Source organism: Vulpes vulpes, chromosome 11 (assembly GCF_048418805.1).
Source record: "Vulpes vulpes isolate BD-2025 chromosome 11, VulVul3, whole genome shotgun sequence".
In the NCBI taxonomy this organism is placed as follows: Eukaryota; Metazoa; Chordata; class Mammalia; order Carnivora; family Canidae; genus Vulpes; species Vulpes vulpes.
This window is the reverse complement of record NC_132790.1, coordinates 23,760,150-23,787,517: the sequence shown is the minus strand read 5'-3', so window position 1 is coordinate 23,787,517 and position 27,368 is coordinate 23,760,150. Positions and strand designations below refer to the sequence as shown.

Genomic DNA, 27,368 nt, shown 5'->3' with positions numbered 1-27,368 from the left:
GAAACCAGTCCCTATTCTGGAGGAATCAGCAATCTTCCTGAGAAGTTTATAATTACTTAATTCAGGTTAGAAGACAAAGACAAATCTACAATTAAGGGGCAGAGACCACTAGTGAGTAGGATGTAGATAAAGGTGTGCAGAAGGACCATACCTGACTGCTGGGCCAGAGAACAGGCCTCACTGATCCTCTTGCCCGTGAGGTAGCTGAAGACAGCCTCCACAGGCTTGTCTTTTCGGGTTAAGGAGACTTCCTCCTCTATTAGAGGTGCGGCAGTATGGGATAACCAGCGAGAGAAAGTTCTTCTTCGTTCCAGAATCTGAATGTATTCACTGGGCTCATCCAGCTGGCTGTCAGGCTCCTTCAGGTGGCCCCATAAGGCTTCACATAATGTCCATGTTAGGCTCCAGTGCTTCACAACTAAAGAAGGGACAGGAAAACAGTACTGATATGAAGTCAAAGTACCTACAGAGAGAGGACATCACTGTAATTGTGGCATTAAAATACATAAATTAATAAATACCTCAAACAACCACTCAAGTTAATTTCCCTAAATTTGTCTCCAGCTCACTCTGCTGTGTCTTACAAGTTCCAGTGTGTAGTATAACTGCTTGTTCACTCTATGTTCCTGTGATACTTCTATAACAAATATAATTCTATGTTCCTTTAAACAGATTATTCTATCTGAATTATGGCTAATATAATCTCAAATGACAGAGAAAAGTCCTCTAATTTGATTAAATTCTGTTTACAAAATGCTTTACAAAACATGAAGTGCTCTAAAAACTTGTGAGGGAGTCTTCCCTCCTGCAGCAGGTATAGCCTAGCATATAGTGAGTCTGAATGACAGTTTAAAGCATTTAAGAGTAAAGCCAACTCTAAACTACACCATGTAACTATACAGTAGTTACCATCTTTATTTTATAAATGAGGAAACTAAAGTACAGAGCATTATGTGACTTGCTTAAAGTTACAGGCAACATGCAGCAGAGCCAAGCTTTGAACCCAAGTAATCTGAGTCCACCTCTATATTCTTAACTACTGTTGCTCCTCAGGAAGGACAACAAAACGAAAGAATCATTTACCACTAAGCCAAATACAAGTATACAATGGTAAGATGACTCACATGTTTGAAAAGAAGATAACTAAAGCAAACACAAAGAAATGAATATACACAATTCCCAAAATGTGTGGCATGGAAACAGTCTAAAATAGTCACCATTCTTCAATAATGTTGAAATGTTATGAAACATCTAATTAAGTATGATTTTCTACTATTTGAAATAGTAAGTTCCCAAATTAGGAAAATATTTATCAAAGTATGGTGTAGAAAACCATGGTCACAATAGTTATAGAAAGGTAACAGGGAGGTTAGGAAGGCAAGTTATGAACGCTAAAACTGTTGGGAAGAACAAGTGGTACTTAAGATGGACATAGAAGAATGGGTAGGATGTAAAAAGGAAGAAGGAACAGCTTTTTCTCCCTATGTTCTCTGGGTGGAGGAAGGAATGCAACTTCAAAAATCCAAGGAATCTGGCAATTGTTCCTGTGAACAAGGACTTGCACGTTAAAAGCCATAAGAATAATTGTAAAAAGGTTATCATTTCTTCTTCCTAGAGATTTTGCTCATTCCAACTCAACTATAAACAAGTGAGAGCTTGGGCATCCGCTGACTACATTTGCATAAGGAAATTTGTCCTCCTATGAACACATGCTCCTACTCTAGTTCCTGAAACACCAAAGGTTAGAACAGTCCAACTTACTCTGTGCTTCCAAAAAATCTCCTGATGCTTTCTTAACCCAATTTGCATAGTCATGAATGACAGCAACTCCTGGATTAGGGACAATGAGAGGACACAGTTCATCCACATGGACGGTACTATGTTTTAATTTGAGCTCCAGAGGTATCTGATATAATTGTAGGTCTTCATCTGGCTTCTTTTGTCTCAAACTGAGTTTTTCCAAATGAACTTTGAATGGAGACTCAGTTAGGCTATAAGAACAAATGACAAGACAGAAAATAAAGATAAGACAGATGCTAGAATTTTCCTATAAATCTTTATATCTTTTTATGATTACAAAGAGAATGCAAAACACGTCCCTATGATTTTACAGAAATTGTATTTTTTAATGCCAAACTATAATGAACTTATTTGCCATATACTAAGTAAACAAATTATCTGGCCCATGCATTCAGAATCCAAAGGCTCTTATTATGCTGAGTGAAGTAAGTCAATCGGAGAAGGACAAACAGTGTATGTTCTCATTCATTTGGGGAATATAAATAATAGTGAAAGGGAATATAAGGGAAGGGAGAAGAAATGTGTGGGAAATATCAGGAAGGGAGACAGAACATAAAGACTCCTAACTCTGGGAAATGAACTAGGGGTGGTGGAAGGGGAGGAGGGCGGGGGGTGGGGGTGAATGGGTGACGGGCACTGAGGGGGACACTTGACAGGATGAGCACTGGGTGTTATTCTGTATGTTGGTAAATTGATAAATAAATCTTTTAAAAAAAAAAATAAAGGGAAGATGTGCAGAAAAAAAAAAAAGAATCCAAAGGCTTAAATTTATTCTTTAGGTCAGGTCATAACAAGAATGGAAATCAATATAGTTCCACTTGGGGCAGCCCGAGTGGCTCAGCGGTTTAGTGCCGCCTTCAGTCCAGGGTATGATCCTGGAGACCCAGGATGGAGTCCCATGTCAGGCTCCCTGCATGGAGTCTGCTTCTCCCTCTGCCTGTGTCTCTGCCTCTCTCTCTCTCTCTCTGTGTCTATCATGAATAAATAAATAAAATCTAAAAAAAAAAAAAAAAAAAAGAGTTCCATTTGGAACTGGTTTCAGTATGTATCTAGATATTATGAAATCCAAGGACCAAAGGGCATTGTGGGATACTGATTTCTCAAGTTACACTTCATGAGGTATCAAAAGTTGTGAGGCTAAGCTTATATATATACTGTAGAACTGATTCTAAATTAAGATGAACATATAATCAATCTGGCTCTGATCTGATTTTAAGATTGATATTAACAATTTTCAAAATATCATGACATTGGAGCACCTGGGTGGCTCAGTTAGGTGTCTGCCTTAGGCTGGAGTCATGATCTTGGGGTCCTGGATTGAGCCCTGCACTGGCTTCCTGCTCAGCAGGGAGTCTGCTTCTCCCTCTCCCTCTGCCCCTCTCACCACCAACTCCTCGCTTGTGCTCTCACTCTCAAATAGATAAATAAAATCTTAAACAAAACAAAACAAAACTTAAAAACCTACAAAATATCATGACATCATGCATAACCTAGGTTTAGAATCAACATTCCTGACTGTGAGGTTCAAGAGATGCTGTTGTTCTGTGTTTCTTCAAAGTCAACTTTAAAAATTAAGAATAGGTAATCACAGTCATTTAATTTGTAACAAAGCACAATTTGGGACGCCTGGATGGCTAAGCAGTTGAGAGTCTGCCTTTGACTCAGGGCATGATCCCGGAGTCCTGGGGTTGAGTCCCACATCGGGCTTCCTGCATGAAGCCTGCTTATCCTTCTGCCTATGTCTCTAACTCTCTCTCTCTGTGTCTCACATGAATAAATAAATAAAATCTTTTTTTTTTAATAAATAAAATCTTTAAAAAAAGGACAGCACAATTTATTATAAAAAGTAAATACGAAAATGTTATATATTTTGCACAAAACTGTATGCATACTACCTAATTACTACCAGAAACTATACATATATAATCTGCATGATATATATAGATCTATCCATATACATGCACACTCATACACATAGACAAAGTATACAGAACTATAAACACACATATGTTAATGATAAGGATTATGTAGTAATATATAACATAATACAGTTATCAGATGATCTTTTTTTTTTTTTTAAAGATTTATTTATTTATTCATTCAGAGAGAGAGCGCGAGAGAGAGGCAGAGACACAGGCAGAGGGAGAAGCAGGCCCTATGCAGGAAGCCCGAAGCGGGACTCGATCCCGGGTCTCCAGGATCATACCCCAGGCTGCAGGCGGCACTAAACCGCTGCGCCACCAGGGCTGCCCTTTTTTTTTTTTTTAAAGTAAGCTCTACACCAAATGTGGGGGGGGGCCTTGAACTCACAAAGCCAAGATCAAGAGTTTGTATGCTCTACCAACTGAGCCAGTCAGGAGCCCCTATTAGATGTCATCTTATTTCCAAATACTTATGCACAGATGATACAGTTTATACATTCACCTTATCAGATCCAAGATATAGGAATTGTGCCTAATTAAGAAGATACCTTATATATATATTAAAAAAAAAAAAAGAAAAAAAAACGCTTATAATAAAAAGGATGAAAAAAAAAAAAAAAACAAGGAATGCTGCAGTATCAGCTTTGGGTCTGTTACATTTTCAACTAAAGTTTAACCATTAAGGAAGTATTATATACTCTTCATACCCTGATGGTACAATGGAATCGTCTTATTATTCAGTTTAGTTTTTTTTTTTTTAGTTTTTTTTTATTGGAGTTCAATTTGCCAACATATAGCATAACACCCAGTGCTCATCCCAAGTGCCCTCCTCAGTGCCCATCACCCAGTCACCCTAAACCCCCCACCCACCTACCCTTCCACTACCCCTTGTTCATTTCCCAGAGTTAGGTGTCTCTCATGTTTTGTAAGTTTAGTTTTTAATTATACAAAGATCTTCTGCTATCTAAAACTGTACTAAGAACATTTCTAGAAAGATCACCAAAGCAGAGCTTTGACCTTGGGTCACCTCATAATGAAACGTTTTTGTCTTACCAACTAAGTTGCCTTTCTTAAAAAGCATAAGGAAAATGTGACTCACGATTTAACAGCTACTGGATTAGGCAGGAATCCATATTCCATAGAATCGGCAATCTGATGATTTTCCAGTTCATGTGAGCCACTCAGCTGTTCTCCACTATTAGCAAGAGTCCAATTGGGGCCCCAACCAACTCGAAATGAGCGTCCCATAAATAGGGCCATGTCCATCAAGAGTTTCCCCTTGCCATAGGTAACAGACTTTTCAAGAGGAACTAGGCCTGGTTGTCTGCGTGTACCCACGGTTTTCAATTGAATTTCAGGGGCTGGGCTGGGCACTGTAAACACAGAGGTCAGGGATGGAGGGACAGACCAAGGGGACGTGGATGGGATATTCATCAAAGATGCTGCTCTGGGAGTACGACATTCTTGTACAGAGGCACTTGGTGAAAGAAAAGATCCACTAGTGAACTTTGATTGTAGTAACCCACCAACTGAAACAGGGGGAAAAAAAGACTATTAGAAAATACAGTCTCTATTGCTTCTTGAACAGCAATAATCAGTGAGGATGAAATCACAGCTTTATCAAACCAACTAAATCAGATATTGGTGACAAGCAGCAAGTCAGAGTGAGTGTAATGCTCTTTCAACCAAGAAATCAAGGCAGGAATTTTAGTGATAACGAGCCCAACAACAATTATTGACATCAATAACAAACACTACTACTATTATTATTATTATTTTTTACTACTACTAATAGTATCCTCATTTTATAGGTGGAAAAATTGGGCTCAGAATAGTGTTTAGTCCAAATCCACAAAGCTATTAAGTGGCAGCACTGACAGAAGCCCAGGGAAGTCTAACACCAATGTTCATACCCTTGTTAGAATGTCAAATGTAACCATTCTTAGTCAACAGAAAAATTCAAACTGCTACCACTCTAATACTCAATGCTAGACTCAATGAAAGGAAAACCCACCGAGACATCTTAACACGTTTTGGAGGACAGTTCTTATTACTACTGCCTGTTTTCTAATCCTGCCTAAAGCAAGGAGTTAGTTATTGAAGTATAAGATTTTCATGTAGTGCCCATTATGGAAAAGGTTGTAATGAATGTTTAACTGGTAGTTTATTAGTTACAATATTTTTAAAATGGAAATTAACACTTGAAAGAATTGAAAACTAAACAGTTTTTCAGGCAACATAGACAAATCTCTTCCTGGTAGTTTCCTTGGCTTAAGGAACCAATCCAAATGTACTTAAATCCCTTAAACCCCCAATCCAAATGTACTTAAGTCCCTCTATCCTCAGTTCCACATAGTTAGAAGCCCACAAAAAGAAAAAGGGAAATCTTTAAAGTCAGATATTACTTCCCTAGGAATTTAGGGAGATTTAGGAAAAAGTAGAAATCTGACAAGTTACTGTGCATTTTAAGAAGCAACATTTGCCCCCAGAAGGCAAGAAAATAAGGATAGCATGAGGATTGCCCAAAAAGAGTACAGTGCAGGACAATTTGCTCATTTCTCTAAAATATGATAAAAATGAGGAAATCTGAGCTTACTACTTAATCCACATTCATAAGCAAATAAAGACATAACCCAAACAAATCACAAATGCTTTGTGTTCCATAAAATTTCTTCATCTACACCAATAAAGCTGATTATGGCTTTTAAAAACTGGCCCACTGGGCAGCCTGGGTGGCTCAGCGGTTTAGCGCCACCTTTGGCCCAGGACGTGGTCCTGGGGACCCAGGATTGAGGCCCACATCATGCTCCCTGCATGGAGCCTACTTCTCCCTCTGCCTGCGTGTCTGCCCCTCTTTCTCTCTCTCTCTCTCGAATAAATAAAATCTTTAAAAAAAACAAAAAAACAAAATCTGGCCCACCTAACAAATTTCTAAGAGTACATCTCCTCTTGACATCCTTATTATCATATGCCTTTAGGGGGATATTCGCTAGAGAAGCTGACTCAACTCAGAAGACAGGTGAAAAGCAGGACTTTACAGCTTTCTTGTAAAATAGCATCATTTACAGTACCTAAAGAACGGGATTTTGATGAGTGGGATGCTGAAATGGGGAGTCTGGGAGAACAGATTTCTTGAGAAGTATCTGCTTTAGAAGGAAGGTGACTGAAGCGTTGATCCAGAACCATATCTACATCTTCTTCATCAGCAAGCAATGATGCTTTCATGATCTAAAAAGGCAATATCTATAGAATGAATGTGTTCCCCGAAATCCAAAGGCCAAAAAAGAAAAATGCAGTTTCCAATAACAAATAAACTGCTCTTCCTACAGGCTCTGTCCAGAGTTAGTGTATTTGTGTGGCTGACTCTGTTATACTGTATGTACCTGAAGGGTAGAAATTATAGAATACTTTTTGTATCTAGAGTCTTGCCAAAGCCTGGCACACAGCAATTGCCCATCTGTTTGCTGAATGATTAACTTCAAATATAAGACAAAGGCTAAACTTATAGCATGCCAAAAGGCATAGGTAGGGGGAAGTAGAGATAGAGTTTAAATAAACCAGTATCTACTAGCTTATTAAGAAAACTTTTATGGAGCACTTTCTAGAGCCTCAAAACCACCCTAGGAAGGAAACAAAGTATATTTTATAGAGAAAAATCAGTGCTCACAGATGTTAAAGGACTTGTCTAAAGTCACATGGTAATAGTTACAAAATTGAGGTTGGAATCCAGGTCTTCTGAATCTCAATATAACCTTCCCCTTCCCTCCCAGAATGGAAAAATGAGACCCAAACAGGGGCCATATTCTTGTCTTTTTTTCTCATTCCAATGACCAGTCAATGCTCTTCAGTCAATAATTAAAGAAGCAGCCCAAGGTTATGCACGGGAGGTAAAGAGCAGTTTGGCTTCCTGTTGTAGGAAGGGTGGATTAGGACTTCACCTGTAAGACATGTGGATTAATTCCCAGTGAAGACGCAATGTGTGTTGAGGCAGACACGGGCTCCTGATCCTCAGGCACGCTCTCTTCTAACATGGAATCCAAAACTGGCTCCTGGGTGATATCTACCATGTCACTGTCCAGCTCCACAACCCTCCCTAACTGCTCCACCTCTGGGCTCTGGCTCTGTAGACAGCAGAAAGATCAGGGAAGCAGCATTAAATTACACCAGACAGACAGACAGCTTTTAGACCACATTTAGTTCATTCAGAACATGATATAGCAGGACTAGATTCTGCTGATCCTACGACAATGCAAGGTAGCATGTTTGCTAAAAAGGCTTCAACAATAATTATCCTAAATCCCCTCTGTATGTACTTGGGGGTCCAAATACAGATTCCTGAAATCACCCTTTTGTAATATATTCAGGTCTGGTGTCTGGATCCGAAGCCCCATACTGAACAAATAGTGGTCTTTAGACAAAGACTGCCTTACCTGATTTAGCTAGCAAATATAATTTTCTGATATACACAGGATAACCCTGCCCTTACACTGCCTTGTAGCCAGAAGCCTTTGGGAAAAGAGATTAAAAGGTCTCCAACAACTTGGCATTTTTTAAATGAAAACAATTAGAAATAAATTTCCAGTGAACATAATTTGGGGCCTGGAGTTTACTTTTTGGGTAACTGAATCCTAAAAGTCAGCTGGGCTCTATATATGTAGTACCATATAAGATACAAACAATGTTTATTTTCCCAAAAGGAAAAACAAAGTAATATTAGGAACTGTTTGGTGTTTTTCTTTTTCGTTTTGTTTTTTAAAATAAGCTCTATGTCCAAAGTGGGGGCTTGAACTCCTGATCCTAAAATCAAGAGTCCCATGCTTTACTGACTGAGCCAGCCAGGTGCCCCTAGGAACAATATAATCTTGGAATAATCCTTTTGTTCAAGTGCTTAGAATTAGATTTACATTTATTAAGCAGTTTTCAAGATATACTCATGACTAACAGTTTATGATCTGGAAAGGTAATAACTCATCAATCTGTAGGACACTGTAAAATAACTGGTTCAGCACAAATTCATTAAGTATATCCTAAACTTGCATATTACATCTGATAAAATGGTATCAAATGGCTGATAAAATGGTACCAATTTATGAAACATTCTCAAAATCAAAAGTTTTACTAATTATTTTTATCATGGTATCATCTGTAGATTATTAATATTCCAAAGTTTGAGGCTTATCTTCATAAGTGGCCTATTTCACGGAGACCTTCAAATTGATGCTATTATGTTAACAGGTAGTTTAAAAAATAATTTCATGGTTACTGTGGACAAAGAAATAGCCATTAATGTAACTTTTTCAACTTTAAAAAATAAAAAAAAAAGTAGACTTGGTCACAATGTTCCTGTTTTACTTACAAGACCTGTGGGAACACTCTAACTCCAAAGGTTCCTTCACAAGTTAGTTTTTAACCAATTCACTTTTAGGAAAAGTTATTAAACTACTTCACATCCTCTGTGTCAGCCTATCAGTGAGGATACCCTCTGTCTGTTGGGCTCCTATAATACCCCGTCTAAACTGTTTTTAATAATTTATCATGATATATTATGATTTCTCACATATGCAGTATTTATTTGTCTCACCACATTGTCAAGGCTTGAAAACAGATTATAGCCTACTTTTATTCTCTGTATCTATTATCAAGCATATTGTTAAAGCCAACATTCATCGGATATTCTCTTCATCAATTCTACTGCCTAGTGTGGTCCCTGGCATACAGTAGCAAAAGCAATTGATAATATGAAAGAACAAGGAGTGAAGATGGGTGGGAGGAAAGGAAAAAAGGGGAGGATGGTTTCAACTTACACTATTCAACAAAGAAATAACAGCAGCAAGAGATGTTCACTTAGAACAATTTGATGAAATCTACCCATTTTGCCTTAAACGACTTAGAGACCTAAGGGACCCAGAGTATTTTTAAGAAGTATCAAGGTTTTATTTGCTTCACCCTCATGCACAGATTCTGAAGCTATGAGGTATCATGTAATAACTGGATAAGGGGGAAACTATGAAACTATGAGGAACTAGTAAGCTCCTAGGACCCCCATTAGTGAATTTTGTTAAAGTATATCTAAGTAATTGCAATAAACTCCCCCAAAAGATGTCTGTGTACTTATTTTCAGAGAAATCTTGGGAGATCAGGTGCTTCTTCAAAGCCAGTCCTGAAAAGAAAAATAGACTAATAATAATAATAATAGAAAGATGGCTCAAAAGGGATCAAGGAAGTTTTTTTTTTTTTTTTTTGGTTTTGTTTTTAAAGGAAGCCCTTAGGAAATCTATGGAAAAGAGTAAATAAAATACTGGGAAAAGCAGACAAACAGAATATCTCTTTCATATATTATAATCTCTGAAAGTTGATCTTATTTATGTCTACATGGCAGCACGGTATATTACAATTCCTACATACAATGGTACTATCTGTAAAATGACTGTCTCTTTAGATATATGGAGGGTGAAGTTTCATGAATGAAACCTTCCATGAGGGACACCTGGGTGGCTCAGCAGTTAAGCATCTGCGTTCGGCTCAGCGTGTGATCCTGGAGTCCCAGGATTGAGTCCCACATCGAGCTCCCTGCATGGAGCCTGATTCTCCCTCTGTCTATGTCTCTGCCTCTCTCTGTGTGTCTCTCATGAATAAATAAAATCTTAAAAAAAAAAAAAAAAAAAACCTTCAATGATTTTAGGAACCTTCACTTTCCACCTCAAGAGAATATTCCTCATACAAAGCTGCCAAACCCTGAAAATAAAGCACCTCTTAATCTAGAACATAAAGTAATTCAAGTAGGTAAAGTAAATCATGACATCCTTTATTCAACAAAGGGTGAAAAACCAATCCATGGTCAAACAGGTATTTAAATAATTCATACTGTCCTTCCCCTCAGTTTTATCTAGTATAACTATTACTGTTGCCTGCTACCAAAATAACTGGTTTCCTAACTGCAAAAAATGTTTCATATTCATTTGGCTGGAAAATCAACCCTATCAACATTACGGTGTTCTCAGGAGGAATTTCATGTCACGGTTTCAAGGGCCCACAAAGTAAGTGTGTATATTTCTAAACATATATTCAGGGATATTACAACAAGAAGTGTAGGACAGTGCAACATTAATATCTAAAACAAAAAGGTTTCTAGTATCTATTTTAGAAATTTAGAAATTCTTCTAAATCCTAATCACTTCTTCCCTCTAAACAAATTTCTAATTCATTTTAATGTACTCATCAAGTAAGCAATAGTAAGTTTCTGAACCAAGTCAACTATTCTGTCCTGATCATACTGAACACAAGATACAGTGCAGTAAAATGTGGAAGTAAAAAGCGAATATGTCTCTCTGCCTAAATGCCATTTGAGGTCTTTCAACAAATGGTTCTAAAGCCTGACCACATATTTCAATCACCTGGGGGAAAGCATTTAAAATATAATTCTCCCTGAACCCCATGCCATAAATATGGAATTAAAGGTTACCAAAGTAGTGATGCAGTCAACTGAAAACTGGATCTCAGATCAGCATTTTGGAAATGTTCTAACTATCAAATGTTTTTGCAACTGCCCTGAATCATTTGTGTGATGAAAGTCTTTCTGTCAACATTTTCTCAAACTTCAAAGGCAAAGAAGAGATTATATGGGGCAGCCCGGGTGGCTCAGCGGTTTAGCACCGCCTTCAGACCGGGACGTGATCCTGGAGACCCGGGATTGAGTCCCACATTGGGCTCCCTGCATGGAGCCTGCTTCTCCCTCTGCCTGTGTCTCTGCCTCTCTCTCTCTCTCTCTGTGTCTCATGAACAAGTGAATAAAATCTTAAAAAAAAAAAAAAAAAAAAAAAAAGATTATGTGAAGATTCAGTTACCTCAATGTTTTCTGGCTGCATAGATTTACCTCTTTAGGAGCAAATCAAAATTAAGAACAAACTACAAAGAGGGGAATAGGGATATTACATAAAAGGGAGTGGGATAAAGTGACCATTAAACAAAAATACAGATCTTCCTAATACCTAAAAAACCCTCTACTCTCAACTCTGAGAACTTGAGATTGTGCACAGGAGAAGGGGAAAAAAAAAAAAAAGCTAGAGCGGACTGAGGGAACACAATGTCCCTGAAATCAAGCTCCCCAGGGGTGACAGTGTGAAGACAGTCATCTTGACACTAAGATGAAAAGACTGTGCTCTCTGCTCTCTGTTCCTGGTTCATTCAGATGGCTCAAGTAATTTCCTCATGCTAAATAAAATTTAGATCTTTGGTGCTAATGAAAGCTATGCAACTACTAGTATTTTCTACCTGTCTCACTTAGGTCTCTGGGTAATATGAAGGAAGAGTCCTTCTTTACTATTCTAATATGTTAGCCTAATACCTAAACAACTCTATCCGTTTCTCCCATTTCTGCTTTCTCCATCCAAAGACCACCCACTTCTTCAAAGGGGATATCTGAAAAAGATCCCACTTGCTGTATTCTCATTGCCCGTTTGCATCCTTACCACGTCTCTTTTTCCTATAACCTGGTTCTTGTGAAATTTTTTGGTGCTCTTATTAAAGAGTCCTCACCTACTGACGTGTCATCACAGAAATGTACAGTTATCTCTTACTGTTTGTATTCTGGAAATTAAACAGCCTAAAACAAAAACCACTGGTTGTCAAGACACATTACATAAATTTGCTCTATCCACAGATAAAGCTTTTCTTTCACAGCTGCATCTTTAGGATCTTAGAATTATTTTATTAGCAGAAATAAAGCTATCTGACTTATCTTGAGAAATACATATAATGAAAGATCAAAAAGACACTTTGGAGAGAAAGGGATTATACAAGGCATGAATCAGGAAAAAAATGAATGTGGAAAACTGGAAAACCAAGTCCATTTACAGCATTTCTTTAGGTCAGAAGAGATTTCTTAGGGACTTTATGCTACAAAGATTATGAACATAGAAGCCAATGTATTTCCCACTCCCCACTTTTATCATCCCCTCCCCTCACCTTATACGCGCAAATATGAACATACATACACAATAATCTCCAGAAAATGCCTCCCAAGAAATTATTTAATAAATCATAAAAAACGCACATTTCAGCAGCCATAAGAATTATAGCACAAAAAATTCCAAAGGTCCTGCTTTTAGCAGCTGAGAGGTAGAGGATGCTTTACAAAGAAATTCTGTATTAAGTTCTCTTCTTTGAGGGAGTATGGCAGCAAAGAAAAAAATTTTTTGTAACTTGATTGAATATAAACAACATCCAAAGAAAAGTAAAACTCTTTATGAGTTGGCAAAGAAACTACTTGATATTTAAATTACAACCCTTTCCCTGCACGGACAAAAGGTTTATACTGGCTTAACAATACTGAAAGAGTATGACACAAGTAATTGCAATAAACAATGCAGCCCTTCCCTCCCCACGCCAGATAATTCATTTATATTCTAAAACCTGATCTATTTTCAGAAAGATTATGTATTGTTAAAATACAAATATCAAGAGATTAGCTGAAGTATATAAGCAAACAATTTGAGAAAAATGGAGTTAAAAAACCCTTGCAGAAAGCTAATCGAACTTTTAAAAAACCACGGAGGTAATGAACAAGATTAAACTGCACATCAGGTAGTCAAGGAAATTAGGATTTACTTTGTATCAACCCACACAAGCAAAATGCTACCTTAAGTTGATAACTGAGCAGAGAATTCAGCAAGTCCAAATGAAAGAGAGGGAGGTGTTTAAGAATGACAATCTGTAGAAGGAATGATCCACACAGTATGAGAATTCTTTAAATCTCTCAATTTAAAAACAGATGCCAGAACCACCTCATGCCCTCCCTTGTACTTGTCTCAACGTGATTGCCAATACATTTGTACTCTTCAAAGTTCCAGGGGTCATAAACAGCTTTGTACTAGCTGAATGACTTGGTTTCAACTTCTGTATCATGGATTCCATTCAAATTCACTGTCCTGTCTCTACCTGGGGTGGAGGTGCTGGCTTGCCATTAAGAGCCATCTGGAATGGGGTAGCCTGGCCTGTAGGAGGCAAAGGAGCAGTCTTCAACTTCTTTGTACTAGTTTTAGATGGCCGTTCCTCCTCCTCTTCATCAGAATCCTGAAGGCCATACTTGGAAAAATGAGAGACCTAAGGAAAAGAAGAATCCAACAAAATTACTTTTTTCAAGATTTTATTTTTAAGTAATCTCTACATCCAACTCACAACCCCAAGATCAAACTCAAAACTCGCAACTCAAACTCATAACCCTGAGATCAAGAGTCATACACTCTACCAACTCAACCAGCCAGGTGCCCCAGAATCCAACAAAATCAATTTTAACACTTATATTCTTCAGAGCTTCCATAGTACTGTCCTTGCAATCATGCAGAATTAGCTTTAAGAAAAAACAAGAGAGCTATCAAAATATTTAAGGCATAATGAAATGTTATCACACATACCTGTCCTTAGATTTAGATGTTTAGTAAAAGTACTAGTTGCTCGTATATAAATACTAACTTATTTTTTTTTAATTTTTATTTATTTATGATAGTCACACACAGAGAGAGAGAGAGAGAGAGAGAGGCAGAGACATAGGGAGAGGGAGAAGCAGGCTCCATGCACCGGGAGCCTGACGTGGGATTCGATCCCGGGTCTCCAGGATCACGCCCTGGGCCAAAGGCAGGCGCTAAACCACTGCGCCACCCAGGGATCCCTAAATACTAACTTATTAATACAGAAAACCAAATCTAAAAAAGCCATTACTTTTTTAGTGCACAATGTATTGATGTGCAGCAAATGCACATTGATATACTGCCTAGTTGTTTGCTACAGACTTGTGTCAGGCCTTCAACTAGTTAAATAATCCAACTGGCTTAGAAGAGAAAGAAATCACGAGGTTAAAAAAATTAAGGGAGGGAGGAAGTCAACAGCTTCCTCACCAAAAAGCTTTAAATCAACTCTAGGAAGAGTTGATATCAAGAGACAAAAATTCTGCCTCATGTCTCTAATGATGCCACACACTAAAAAACATTCCTTAGAAGTATATCTAAATGCTCACAGAAAGAGGCAGAGATGTGTGAGCATAAAGTTTTTAATAGCTCCTTATTGTGCTAGGGTTTAACTAAGATGTGCAACTTGGAGAAATTCATGATTCATCTCTTCATCTCTTTCCTAATTTGTAAAAATAAAAAGAATTTAAGAGAGGATCTCTTCTAACACATTTTGTCACTCTTTATAAGAACTAAGTGACTGTGATACCTTAAACACCCAAGAACCCGTTTCAGGACGGTACTCTTTGAATTGAGCTCCCTGTTTCCTTGAAACTGCTTCCAATCTGCCCTCATAGTTGATATCAGCAAGTCGATCTGGGCTCTTTATTAAACAACGAGATGTTTTATCTGTTGGCCAAACTCCATCCAGTGTAACTTCAGCCTTCCTGTAATGTACAACCACATGAAGCATAAAATATTCCATATTTAAGACCAGAAAGCCAAGTAGCACCTCTATCAAAAACAAATAAAGGTACCTGTGTTACTTTGGAATTATTCTGCAGGTGTTCCATAAACTTGAGTCTTGCCTCCCAGGGTAGAGTAGATAAGCTTAAAGCAAGGAATTACCCGCACCATCAATTCAGTATCTGGTTTAAGAGTCAAACTCCCATTCATTTTAAACTACCACAGCACATCAATTATTTCCAATTAAATTTTAATTAACACTTAAACTATACAGCCTTGGGCAGCCCGGGTGGCTCAGCGGTTTAGCACCTCCTTCAGCCCAGGGTGTGAACCTGGAGACCCGGGATAGAGTCCCGTGTTGGGCTTCCTGCATGGAGCCTGTGTCTCTGCCTCTCTCTGTCTGTGTCTCTCATGAATAAATAAAATCTTTAAAAATAAATATACAGCCTTGACCAAATTCACTGCTAATAGTCCAGTACTATGATCAAAGTCTTTTTTTTTTTTTAAGGTTTTATTTATTTATTCATGAGGAACACACACAGAGGCAGAGACACAGGCAGAGGTAGAAGCAGGCTCCATGCAGGAAGCCCGATGTGGGACTCAATCCAGGGACTCTGGGATCACGCCCTGAGCCAAAGGTAGACGCTCAACTGCTGAGCCACCCAGGTGTTCCTAAGATCTAAGTCTTAATGAAGGTCTTAAAGTGCTATTTTTGTTAAAAAACATTAACAATAATAGCAACTACCACTGATTTTTTTTTTAAAGATTATTTATTTATTCATGAGAGACAGAGAGAGAGGCAGAGGGAAAAGCAGGCTCCATGCAGGAAGCCCGATGTGGGACTCAATCCTGGGACTCAGGGATCATGACCTGAGCCAAAGGCAGACGCTCAACTGTTGAGCCCCCCAGGCACCCCGCAACTACCACATATTAACAAATGCTTCAGAATGAGATATCAGGAACACCATAATGTTAACCATAAAGTAATGAGTGTGAAGAGGACTGTAACAGAAGTATGTGAGATCAAGGACTGCGATCTATTCATTTTGTATGCCTCGAACCTAGTATAGTGATTAGCACATAATAACGACTTTTTTCCTAACTTTTATTTATTAAGTAATCTCTACCCCCTCTGTGAGACCTGAACTCATGACCCTGAGATCAAGAGTCACAGGCTCCACCAAATGAGTCAGCCAGGTGCCCCTAGATGACTTTTTAAAAAATTAAGTATAAAAAAAAAAAATTAAGTATAATTAGGATACCTGGATGGCTGAGGAGTTGAGCAACTGCCTTTGGCTCAAGGCATGATCCCCAGTTCGGGGATCAAGTCCCACATCTGGCTCCCTGGGAGGAGCCTGCTTCCCCTGCCTATGTCTCTGCCTCTCATGAATAAATAAATAAAAATCTTTTAAAAAAAGAATTTAATATAATTAAAACACAATGTTTAATGTGACTTTTTTTTTAATGTGACTTTTCAAAACATTTTTTTATTGGGCTAAAAGGTATACCACAAAATTTACTATCTTAACCATTCCTAGCTAATACCATTCAGTAGTGTTAAATATGTTCATACTGTTGTACAACCAGTCTCCAAAAGTTATTAAATATTTCAAAACTAAAATTCTATACCCATTAAAAAACAACACCTCATACTTCCAGCTACTGGTAAGCAGTATTCTACTGTTTGTTGCTGGGACTCTGACTCTGCAGATGGCCTTAAGTAAGTGGAATCATACAGTATTGACTTTTTACTACCAGCTTATTTCACTTAGCATGTCCTCAAGATTCATTTATGATTTAGCACAGGTCAGAACTCCCTTCCTTTTTAAGGCTGTGTATGTGTATAAAACCATATCTTGTTTGTCCATTCATCTGTCAATGGATAGATATCTGGGTTGCTTCTACCTCCTATTATGTACATGGATGTATACACACTTCTTTGAGATCCTGTTTTCAATTCTCTTGTGTATATATATACACTCAGTATATCTATGTCTATATCTATATCTATGAGATATATAGATCCATTCCTGCTTTTTATTCTTTTGGAATTGATGAATCATTCTTAGTTTTCTGAAGAATCACCACACTCTTTTCCATAGTAATTGCACCATTTTACGTTCCTACCAACAATATAAACAGTGGTTCCAATTTCTCCACACTCTTGCAAAAACTTACTCTTTTTTTGAAATTTAGTAACCATGCTAATGAGTGTGATAGCTCACTGTGGTTTTGATTTGGATTTCCTAATTAGTAATGCTGAGTGTCTTTCCTTCTTTTTATTTTTCCTTTTTTTTTTAAGATTTAAAGGTTTCTTTACTTATTTGAGGGGGAGAGAGAGAGAGAACGCATGAGTGAGCACATACATGGAGAGGAAAAGGGAGAAGCAGATTCCCTACTGAACAGGGAGTCCATTGCAGGGTTCAATCCCAGCACCCCAGCATCATGACCTGAGAGCTAAAGGCAGACGTTTAACCAACTGTCACCTAGGCTGCCATAAAGAAATTATTTTAGAGAGAGTGAATAAGCAAGCACCAGCAAGGGGAAGGGCAGAGGGAAAGAAAATATCCACAAGTAGACTCCCTGCTGAGCAGAGTCAGACTCCAGGACCCTGAGATCATGACCTGAGCCAAAATCGAACTGGCCACTTAACCAACTGAGCCACTCAGGTGCCACAAGTATCTTTTCATAAATGCTTGTTGGCCACCTATATGTCTGGAGAAATGTGTATTGAAGTCCTTTGCCCATTTTTATTTTTATTTTTTTATTTTTTATTTTTTCCTTTGCCCATTTTTAATTGTTTTATATTTTGGTTGTTGCCGAGTTGTAGCTCTCATATTAAACCCTTATCAGAAATATGATTTGTCAATATTTTCTCCCATTCTGTAGGTTGGCTTTTCATTCTGTTGACTATGTTCTTAGATGTACAGAAGTATTTTATTTTATTTTATTTTATTTTATTTTATTTTATTTTATTTTTAAAGATAGCTTTTTTTTTTTTTTAATTTTTTATTTATTTATGATAGTCACAGAGAGAGAGAGAGAGGCAGAGACACAGGCAGAGGGAGAAGCAGGCTCCATGCACCGGGAGCCTGACGTGGGATTCGATCCCGGGTCTCCAGGATCGTGCCCTGGGCCAAAGGCAGGCGCTAAACCGCTGCGCCACCCAGGGATCCCTTATTTTATTTTATTATTATTATTTTTTTTATTTATGAGACACACAGAGAGAAAGGCAGAGACATAGGCAGAGGGAGAAGCAGGCTCCCTTCGGGGAGTGGGACTCGATTCCAGGACCCTAGGATCACGATCTAAGCCAAAGGCAGACATCCAACCGCTGAGCGACCCTGCATCCCAAGAAGTCTTGTATTTTAATATAGTCTAATTTGTTCATTTTTACTATTGTTGCTTATGCTTTTAGTGTTGCACCCAGGAAATCCTTGTCAAAATACAATGACATGGGAAAAAGAAAGTCTTCAACAAATGGTGTTGGGAAAATTAGACAGCCACAGGCAAAAAAATGAAGCTGGCCCACTTTCTTATACCATACACAAAAATTCAAAATGGAGTAAAGAACTAAATGTGAGAAATGAAACTATAAAAACCCTAGAAGAGAACACAGGCAGTAATTTCTTTGACATCAGCCATAGCAACTTCTTTCTAGATGTGTCTCCAGACACAGGGCAAACAAAATAAAAAATAAACTAGTGGGACTACATCAGAATAAAAAGTTTCTCAACAACGAAGGAAACAATAAAACTAAAAGGCAACCAACCTATGAAATGGGAGGAGATATTTGCAAAGATGCATCTGATAAAGGGTAAGTATCCAAAATCTACAAAGAATTTATTAAACACCCAAAAAACCAAACAATCCAGTTAGGAAACAGGCAGAAGGAAATAGGCTTGAATAGACACTTTTCCAAAGAAGACATATAAACGGCTAAAAGACATGCTCAAAATCACTGATCATCAGGGAAATGCCAATCAAAACTATAATAAGGTATCACCTCATATCTGTCAGGATGGCTAAAATCAACAACACAAGAAACAGGTGTTGGTGAGGATGTGGAGAAAAGTAGAACCCTCCTGCACAGCTGGTGGGAATACAAAGTGGTACAACACTATAGAAAACAGTACAGAGATTCCTCAAAAGGTTAAAAATAGAGAACTATCCTACATTTCAGAAATCGCACTACCAGTATTTACCCAAAAATACTAATTCAAAGGGATGCACGCATGCCCATATTTGTAGCAGCATTATCTACGATACCCAAATTATGGAAATAACTCCAGTATCCATCAGTTGATAAATTGATAAAGGTGATGTGGCGTGCACGCGCGCACACGCGCACACACACACACACACAATAGAACATTACTCAGCCATAAAAAAAGAATGAAATCTTGCCATCTACAACAATATAGATGGTACTAGAGAGTATACTGCTAAGCAAAATCAGTCGGAGAAAGAAAAGTACTGTATGATTTCACTCACGTGGAATTTAAGAAACAAAACAAGCAAAGGGGGTGGGGATCCGAGAAACAGACTCTTAACTATAGAGAACAAACTGATAGTCACCAGAAGGGAGGTGGAGGTGGATGAGTGAAATAGGTGACAGGGATTAAGGAGTGTATTTGTGATGAACAGTGGGTGATGTATGGAAGTGTTTAATCACTATACTGTATAGCCAAAACTAAAATTACACTATATATATATTAAAAAAAAAAACACTTAAAAGTATAGATATAATGTCATGGAACTTCTCCTATGTTTTACTCTAAGATTTTTTTTTTAGGATTTTATTTATGAGAGAGAGAGAGAGAGAGAGAGAGAGAGGCGCACAAAGACACAAGCAGAGGAAGAAGTAGGCTCCATGCAGGGAGCCCAACGTGGGACTTGATCCCCAGACTCCAAGATCATGCCCTGAGCTGAAGGCAGGTGCTAAACCACTGAGCCACCCGGGCGTCCCTACTTTAGAATTTTATAAGCTTTAGGTCTTATGTTTAGTCTTTGGTTCACTTTGAGTTCATTTTTCTATGATATAAGAGTACAACTTCATTAGTCTGTATGTGGGATATAAGGTTTCCCAGAATCATTTGATAAAGATATTGTTCTCTCCCCACTGGTCTTGATAGCCTTGTCAAAAATCTACTGACTATGTATATGAGGTTTCTTGAGATTCCAGGATTTTAGGATAGATTTTTCTATTTCTGTAAAAAAAAAAATGCTGCCGGCATCTTGATAGGAATTATATTAAATCTGTATATTGCTTTGGTTAGTATGGACATCTTAATAATAATTTAAAGTCTCGGATGCCTGGGTGGCTCAGCAGTTGAGCGTCTGCCTTCGGCTCAGAGCATGATCCTGGGATCCAGGATCGAGTCCCGCATCAGGCTCCCTGTATGAGGCCTGCTTTTCCGTCTGCCTGCCTCTGACTCTCTCTGTGTCTCTTATTAATAAATAAATCTTTAAAAAATAAATAATTAAATAAATAAATATAATTTAAAGTCTTCCAATCCATGAATATGGGATAACTTTCCATTTATTTGTCTTTTTTCAATTCTTTCAGCTTTTGCTTCCCTGGTTAAGTTAATTAGTAAGTATTTTATTCTTTCTGATGCCACTGTAAATAGAATTGTTTTCTTAACTTCCTTTTTGGATTTCTCATTGTTGGTATATAGAAACTCCATTGATTTTGGTGTGCTTATTTTCTATCCTGCTGTCTTACCGAATTTATAATTATTTTTTGTGGAATCTTTAGGTTTTTCTGCACAAGATCATTTTATCTCTGAACGGAGATATTTTACTTCTTCCCTTTCAATGTAGACAATACCTTTTATTTATTTTCCATGCTTAATTGCTCTAAGTGTTTTTATTTTTATTTTTTAAATACTTTTTTTTTTTTAAAGATTTTATTTATTCATAGAGATGCAGAGAGAGAGAGAGAGAGAGAGAGAGGCAGAGACACAGGCAGAGGGAGAAGCAGGCTCCATGCAGAGAGCCTGACGTGGGACTCGATTCCGGGACTCCGGGATCATGCCCTGGGCTGCAGGCGGCGCTAAACTGCTGTGCCACCGGGGCTGCCCCATGACTAGTGTTTTTAGTATTATGTTGAATAAAAGTGGCATAGTGGGCATCCTTGTCTTATTCTTCATCTTAGAGGAAAAGTTTTCATTCTTTCACCACTGAGTCTGATATTCTTTTGAAAATATGGCTTCTATTAAGTTGAGGTAGTGTCCCTTTTGTTTTTAAATTATTACTATTATTTTAAGATTTATTTTTAAGTAACCACTACACCAAATGTGGGTGGGGCTTGAACTTAACAACCTTCAGATCCAGAGTCGTACACTTTACCAACTGAGCCAACCAGGTACTCTGAGGTAGTTTCCTTCTATCTCTAGTTTGTTGCATGTCTTTATCATTAAAGGATGCTGTATTTTGTCAGATGTTTTTTCTGCACCAGGTGAGGTAATCATGTGATTTCTTCCTTAATTCTGCAAATGTGATGTATTACATCAATCAATTTTCATACATTAAACCATCCTTATGCTCCCGGAATAAATCCTACTTGGCCATGGCGTATAATCCTTTCAATATACTGTTACAATCTTTTTGCTAATACAGTTGGCCCTTGAACAATACAGGGGTCAGTGGCACCAACTCCCTACACAGTTGAAAATCTCTATTTTTGAAACCCACAAAATTTAACTACTAATAGCCTACCATTGACTGAAACCTTACTGATAACCTAGGAGTCAACTAACACATATTTGGTATGTTATATGCACTATATATTGTATTTACAGTAAAGTAAGCTAGAAAAAAAGAAAATTCTAAGGAAAATATACTTAAAGTACTATAAAAAAATCTACACATGTGAACTACACAGTTCAAACCTGTGTGGTTCAAGGATCAAACTTTTTTTTTTTTTTTTAAGATTTTATTTATTTATTCATGAGAGACACACAGAGAGAGAGGTGCAGAGACACAGGCTGAGTTGGAGAAGCAGGCTTCATGCAGGGAGCCCAATGTGGGACTCGATCCTGGGACTCCAGGATCAGGCCCTGGGCCGAAGGCAGGCGCCTAACTGTTGAGCCACCTGGGCTGCCCTCAAATGTATTTTGAAGATACTTACGTCAGTATTCATCAAGGACATTGATCTATAGTTTTATCGTAGTTTTGTTGTCTAGCTTTAGAAACAGGGTAATGCGCTCTCTTTTCTGAACGCATTTCAGAACTGATATTAATTCTTTAAATGTTTGGTAGAATTTAACAGTGAAGTCATCTGGTCAAAGGCTTTTGATTTGGGGGGTTAATTTTTTAAATTATAATTCAATTTCCTTATTGTAGGGGTATTCTGAATTTTTATTTGCTCATGATTCAATCTTGGTAGGTTGTGAACATAAATTAACTATTTTTTCCAAATAGGTATCAGAAGCTAGTTTCTCAAACTAAAGTACAGGGAAAGAATTAAAAATGGTCATAGCAAATATAAGAAAAAAAAGTACTATTAAAATGTGTTTTTGGAAAATAATAGTTGGACCTGATATTATAGAAAAGAAGTCAAAAAGTCCTAGTGTAGCACTTATAATTTATACATTTAAATTAGAGAAATAATCATCACATAAATTAAAAAAGCAAGGTGAAGAAAAATGTACATAATGTGAAAAGAATTTTGTGATTAGTAGATTATTTTCTAAATATGTAAGTAAATCCATACCTATTTAGCCCTTCACCCACAGGTGGTTTTTGGTTATCATCTAAGTAGACAATCACTTCTTTCCTTCGAATATGCACAATATCATCCAAATTTAGATTTGTCAAATTCACATCTCCTTCAAAATAGATTGAACCATAACCTGTAAGTCAAAGCAAACAGTTAATAACTCTTCCTGTACAGAGGGCAAATAACCTCTTTTATACCTCCACTGACTAAATAATCAGAAGAAGCAAGCAACTTTAAACATTAATCAGGATTTTTATTTAAAAAATTTGTTTAAAGATTTCATTTTTTAAAAAGATTTTATTTACTTATTTGACACAGAGAGAAAGCACAAGCACAGGGAGCATCAGGCAAAGGGAGAAGAAGCAGCAGGCTCCCCACAGAGCAGGGAGCCCAATGCAGGTCTTAATCCCAGGACCCTCGGAACATGACCTGAGCTGAGGCAAACTTTTAACCAACTGAGCCACCCAGCTGCCTCTGAAGATTTCCTTTTTGTAAGTAATCTCTACATCTAACATGAGGCTTGAACTCACAATCTCAAAAGAAAGAATCATATGCCCTACAAACTGAGTCAGTCAGGTGCCCCTAAACATTAATCAGTATTTTAAATCACTGAGTAGTACCCTCAATGGGTTATATCATCCATAATATGTATCAGGGGGTGACAGCAAATACAGTTACCAGGTTTAACACTTCCACAGCACTTAATCTCTTTTTTTTTTTTTACAGCACTTAATCTTAAAACAGTCTTTTAAAATCTCTTCCAAGTATCTGTACTACTGCTACATATACAATCCTTACTTAGTACCTAAGTTTGCAGAATGAGTTACAATACCTGAGAACCCTTTTTAAAATACAGTATAGCAAGATGAGATTTTTCTCAAGAAAACTGTATCTGTATGAACATAATAATATGAAGTTGAACCTAAATATTATTCATCTCTTATTACTCAATTTTCTCTTAGCACTTTTTTTGTCATTTATAGTATTTTGTTTAATTGTAGAAAACTGCAAATAGTTACCAAAGAATGTTATGTGGTCCTAGTCTCATCTTGTTACTTGTCAATCCAAGTGTCTACTATCCAGATCAAGGTGGATCCAAACAGGAAAAAAAAAAAAAAAGGATTCAACTATCAAAGGCTTCTTTTACTTAATTACAAAAATAAGGTGCAGACCTTTGGCTTAAACACTACAAACTCCTAAGCTCACACTTACCTTTACGACCAATAGTGAAGTCAGAGACAATGCACTCTCCTTTTTCATTGGTAATTTTAGCAAGGTCATCCATCGATGGAATAGTATAGTAACCGACCTTGGTGAGAACAATGCCTATGACAAAAGAAACAGAAAATGTACTAGGTATTGCAATTGTCCTTACATAAGAAGAATTTTCATAGTATTTATTTCACTTTTTCACTTTTAAAAAGAATTACTGTCAAAATAATCTGAAATAATCAATAACTAAATTAAATAAAGAGGAAATATATAGAAATAAGGCATTTTTCCAAACTGGTTTTCTAAGAAACGTTATTCCTAGGAGAAACCGAGTTTTCTTTTCTTTTTTGAAAATTTTATTTATTTATTCATGAGACACACAGAGAGAGGGGCAGAGACATAGGCAGAGGGAGAAGCAGACTCCCTGTGGGGAACCTGACATGGGACTTGATCCCAGGACTCCAGGATCACGACCTGAGCCAAAGGCACCACTGAGCGACCCAGGTGCTCCTGAAACTGTTTTCTAAAGAAAGGTTCCTAGTCAAGTTAAGTTTGAGAAATACAGACGATTGTATGTCACAGGCTCTAAGAACTTGCAAAATAATTAAGTCTAATAATTAAATCTTAATCCAAACTTAATCACAGAACCTTTTCTTTTTTTTTCTTTTAAATGTTATTTATTTATTCATGAGAGATATACAAAGAGAGAGAGAAAGGCAGAGACACAGGTAGAGGGAGAAGCAGGCTCCATGCAGGGAACACAACATGGGACTCGATCCCAGGTCTCCAGGATCCTGCCCTGGGCTGAAGGTGGCGCTAAACCGCTGAGCCACTGGGACTGCCCAGAACCTTCTTTTCATAGGGCACTCGTTAACTTACTCCATTATGAAAGGCATTCCATAAAATGTATTCTGAGGAAAGGCTTATTTAATGCATTTTTCTTTTATTCTATACAAAACCCAACATGGAAAGAACCTGCCTTGATTACAAAGTAATTCAGTGATAGAGGCAAAGCTGTAACTCCAAACTCATTATCTTTCTTTTTTGTTTTTTAAGGATTTATTTATTTTAGAGAAAGAAAGAGAGCATGAGTGTGGGAAGGCCAAAGGGAGAGACAGAATCCCAAGCAGACTCCCCACTGAACACAGAACCTGACTCGGGGCTCAATCCTATGACCCTGAGATCATGACCTGAGCTGAAATCAAGAGTTGGATGCCTAACCAACTAAGCCACCCAGGCACCCCGGCAATGGAATTTTAAATTGAAAAGTGACAAATAAGGTCAATGAGAAAACTAAGAACAATAAAAAAATTTAGACTGGGTTATTTGAAAATAGATGTAGTATCATAATAAATTTGTGTAGATACACACACATAAATACAGATACTTGGATTCTTAACATGAAAATATAAATTTGTTCCCTTAGGGCACTAAGTGGCCAGAAGATATATATGAAGGCAACAAGATAATTACGGAAAAACTTCAGACACTTCAAGAGTAACTATAAAACAACCCAAATGTTCACTAACAGAGATTAGATAAACCAAGTATGGCATACATATTATAATGGACTATTATTCAACAATAAAAAAGAATGAACCAGGACACCTGGGTGGCTCAGTGGTTGAGTGACTGCCTTTGGTTGGGGGCATGATCCTAGGGTCTTGGGATGGAGTCCCACATTGGTCTCCCTGCAGGGAGCCTGCCTCTCCCTCTGCCTATGTCTGTCTCTCATAATTCATTGAAATAAACTTAAGACCTGTGCCCTTCACTACATATAAATTATATCCTGGTTTAAAAAGAAAAAGAAAAAAAGAATGTGAGTACATTCATGAAAACCCAAATGAGGTATGTCACCACAGAAAAAGACAAGCCAAGTGCCTGACCAGCTCAGGTGGTGGAAAAGGTAACTCTTGATCTCAGGGTTAAGTTTGAGCCTCACACTGGGTGTAGAGATTACTTGAGAATAAATGAATGAGTGAATGAATGAATTTAAAAATGCAAGTTTTAAGTGACCAATCAACATACTATAATCTTGTAGTTTATATTATGTGTTTCATGGATTCATTGGGAAAAAAACTAAGCAGTTCCTTGTTGAGGGAAAAAAAAGCAAAGCACAGAACTGAGGTAATAATAATTAACCAGAGCAACTGATACCATTTGAATGCCTATACATTTCAGGCATTATGGTTTATATACTAATCTAACTGAAACCTCAAAAACCTTATATGATAATTATCAGTATTATTTTAATTAAAAAGCTAATAAGCAATCTATCTGAGTTATAAAGCTAGGTAAAGTATAAAGATAGTCTCTCTGGCTATAAAATTTGGGATCTTTATACCAGGATAATTAATGACATGAATTTTAACCACTCCAAAGGCAGAAAAAGTATGTGAATTAGGAATCAAAGCATAAGTGAAGAGTGTTTAAATGTTACCAACTATAAACATAATAAAATCATTTAAGATCTCTGGTAGCTGACTTCCACTAAATTGAGTATCTGACAAATAAGAGGTGTCAAATGACTGGTAAAAGATTACCCATGTACCAATCTGAATCTGACCTGCTGGATGCATATGGTAAGTATTATTTTCTATTTCTTCTCGGTCATCCTGAAGTGACTCCTCATGAAAAGAGGTCTCTTCACTGCTTCCTTCTAGCCCATTTCGCAAAGCAGCACGCATGTTTAATGCAACAATAGTATCATCCACACTGCTACTGCTGTTGTGTTTATTTCCAGCACTCTCTGGGGTTTGAGGAATGGGTTTGGCAATAGGGTTAGTATAAAAACGTGACACAAGAGAATCATCATCTCCATCCTGCTGATGGTTCTCTTCGACAGGTTTGCTCAGGAAGCTGAATCTGAAAAGGTAGAAAAGAAACAGTGTCTCAGTCCTTTATAACAATGATAACAGCCAACCCTCACTAAATCTTTACTGAGTGATTGGCACCATTCTAGGTGCCCAAAATCCCTTCAAAATGAGAACAGGGCTCTCTACCAGAAACAACTAGAAACAAAATTTGGTTTACCTCTCCCCATTTTCCGGATAATCAGATGGTGAAGCTAGATCTTCGGAGTCACGATTAACAGGAGAGAAGAGATTGCTATTGTTAAGGTTTTTCAAAACCAACTTCTTAATGCTCTTCCTATAAATAGAGACCAAAAGAGGGAAAAAAAATTTCAGGTACACATAATTACATCACAAGCATTATCTTAAAAGCTAGAGTCAAAAAGAACATTCTTGTTCAGCTCTTACATATCTAAAAATTACCTAATAAGTCAATTCACAATGTTTA

At 37.4% G+C, this 27,368-nt stretch overlaps 1 protein-coding gene across 3 annotated transcripts in view; it reads right to left on the bottom strand.

The window, feature by feature from the left end:
• NUP98 (nucleoporin 98 and 96 precursor) overlaps nt 1-27,368 on the bottom strand; it is a 120,452-nt gene that overhangs the window by 29,052 nt on the left and 64,032 nt on the right. For all 3 annotated transcript variants that reach the window (XM_026010577.2, XM_026010578.2, XM_026010576.2), the window contains exons 15-25: nt 27,102-27,218; nt 26,635-26,933; nt 24,069-24,182; nt 22,851-22,989; nt 14,934-15,111; nt 13,659-13,823; nt 7,661-7,843; nt 6,794-6,950; nt 4,822-5,251; nt 1,762-1,991; nt 152-418 (exon numbers count right to left, since the gene is read on the bottom strand). In XM_026010577.2, the coding sequence (XP_025866362.1) occupies nt 152-418; nt 1,762-1,991; nt 4,822-5,251; nt 6,794-6,950; nt 7,661-7,843; nt 13,659-13,823; nt 14,934-15,111; nt 22,851-22,989; nt 24,069-24,182; nt 26,635-26,933; nt 27,102-27,218 (2,279 nt within the window). The remainder of the gene's footprint in view (nt 1-151; nt 419-1,761; nt 1,992-4,821; nt 5,252-6,793; nt 6,951-7,660; nt 7,844-13,658; nt 13,824-14,933; nt 15,112-22,850; nt 22,990-24,068; nt 24,183-26,634; nt 26,934-27,101; nt 27,219-27,368) is intronic.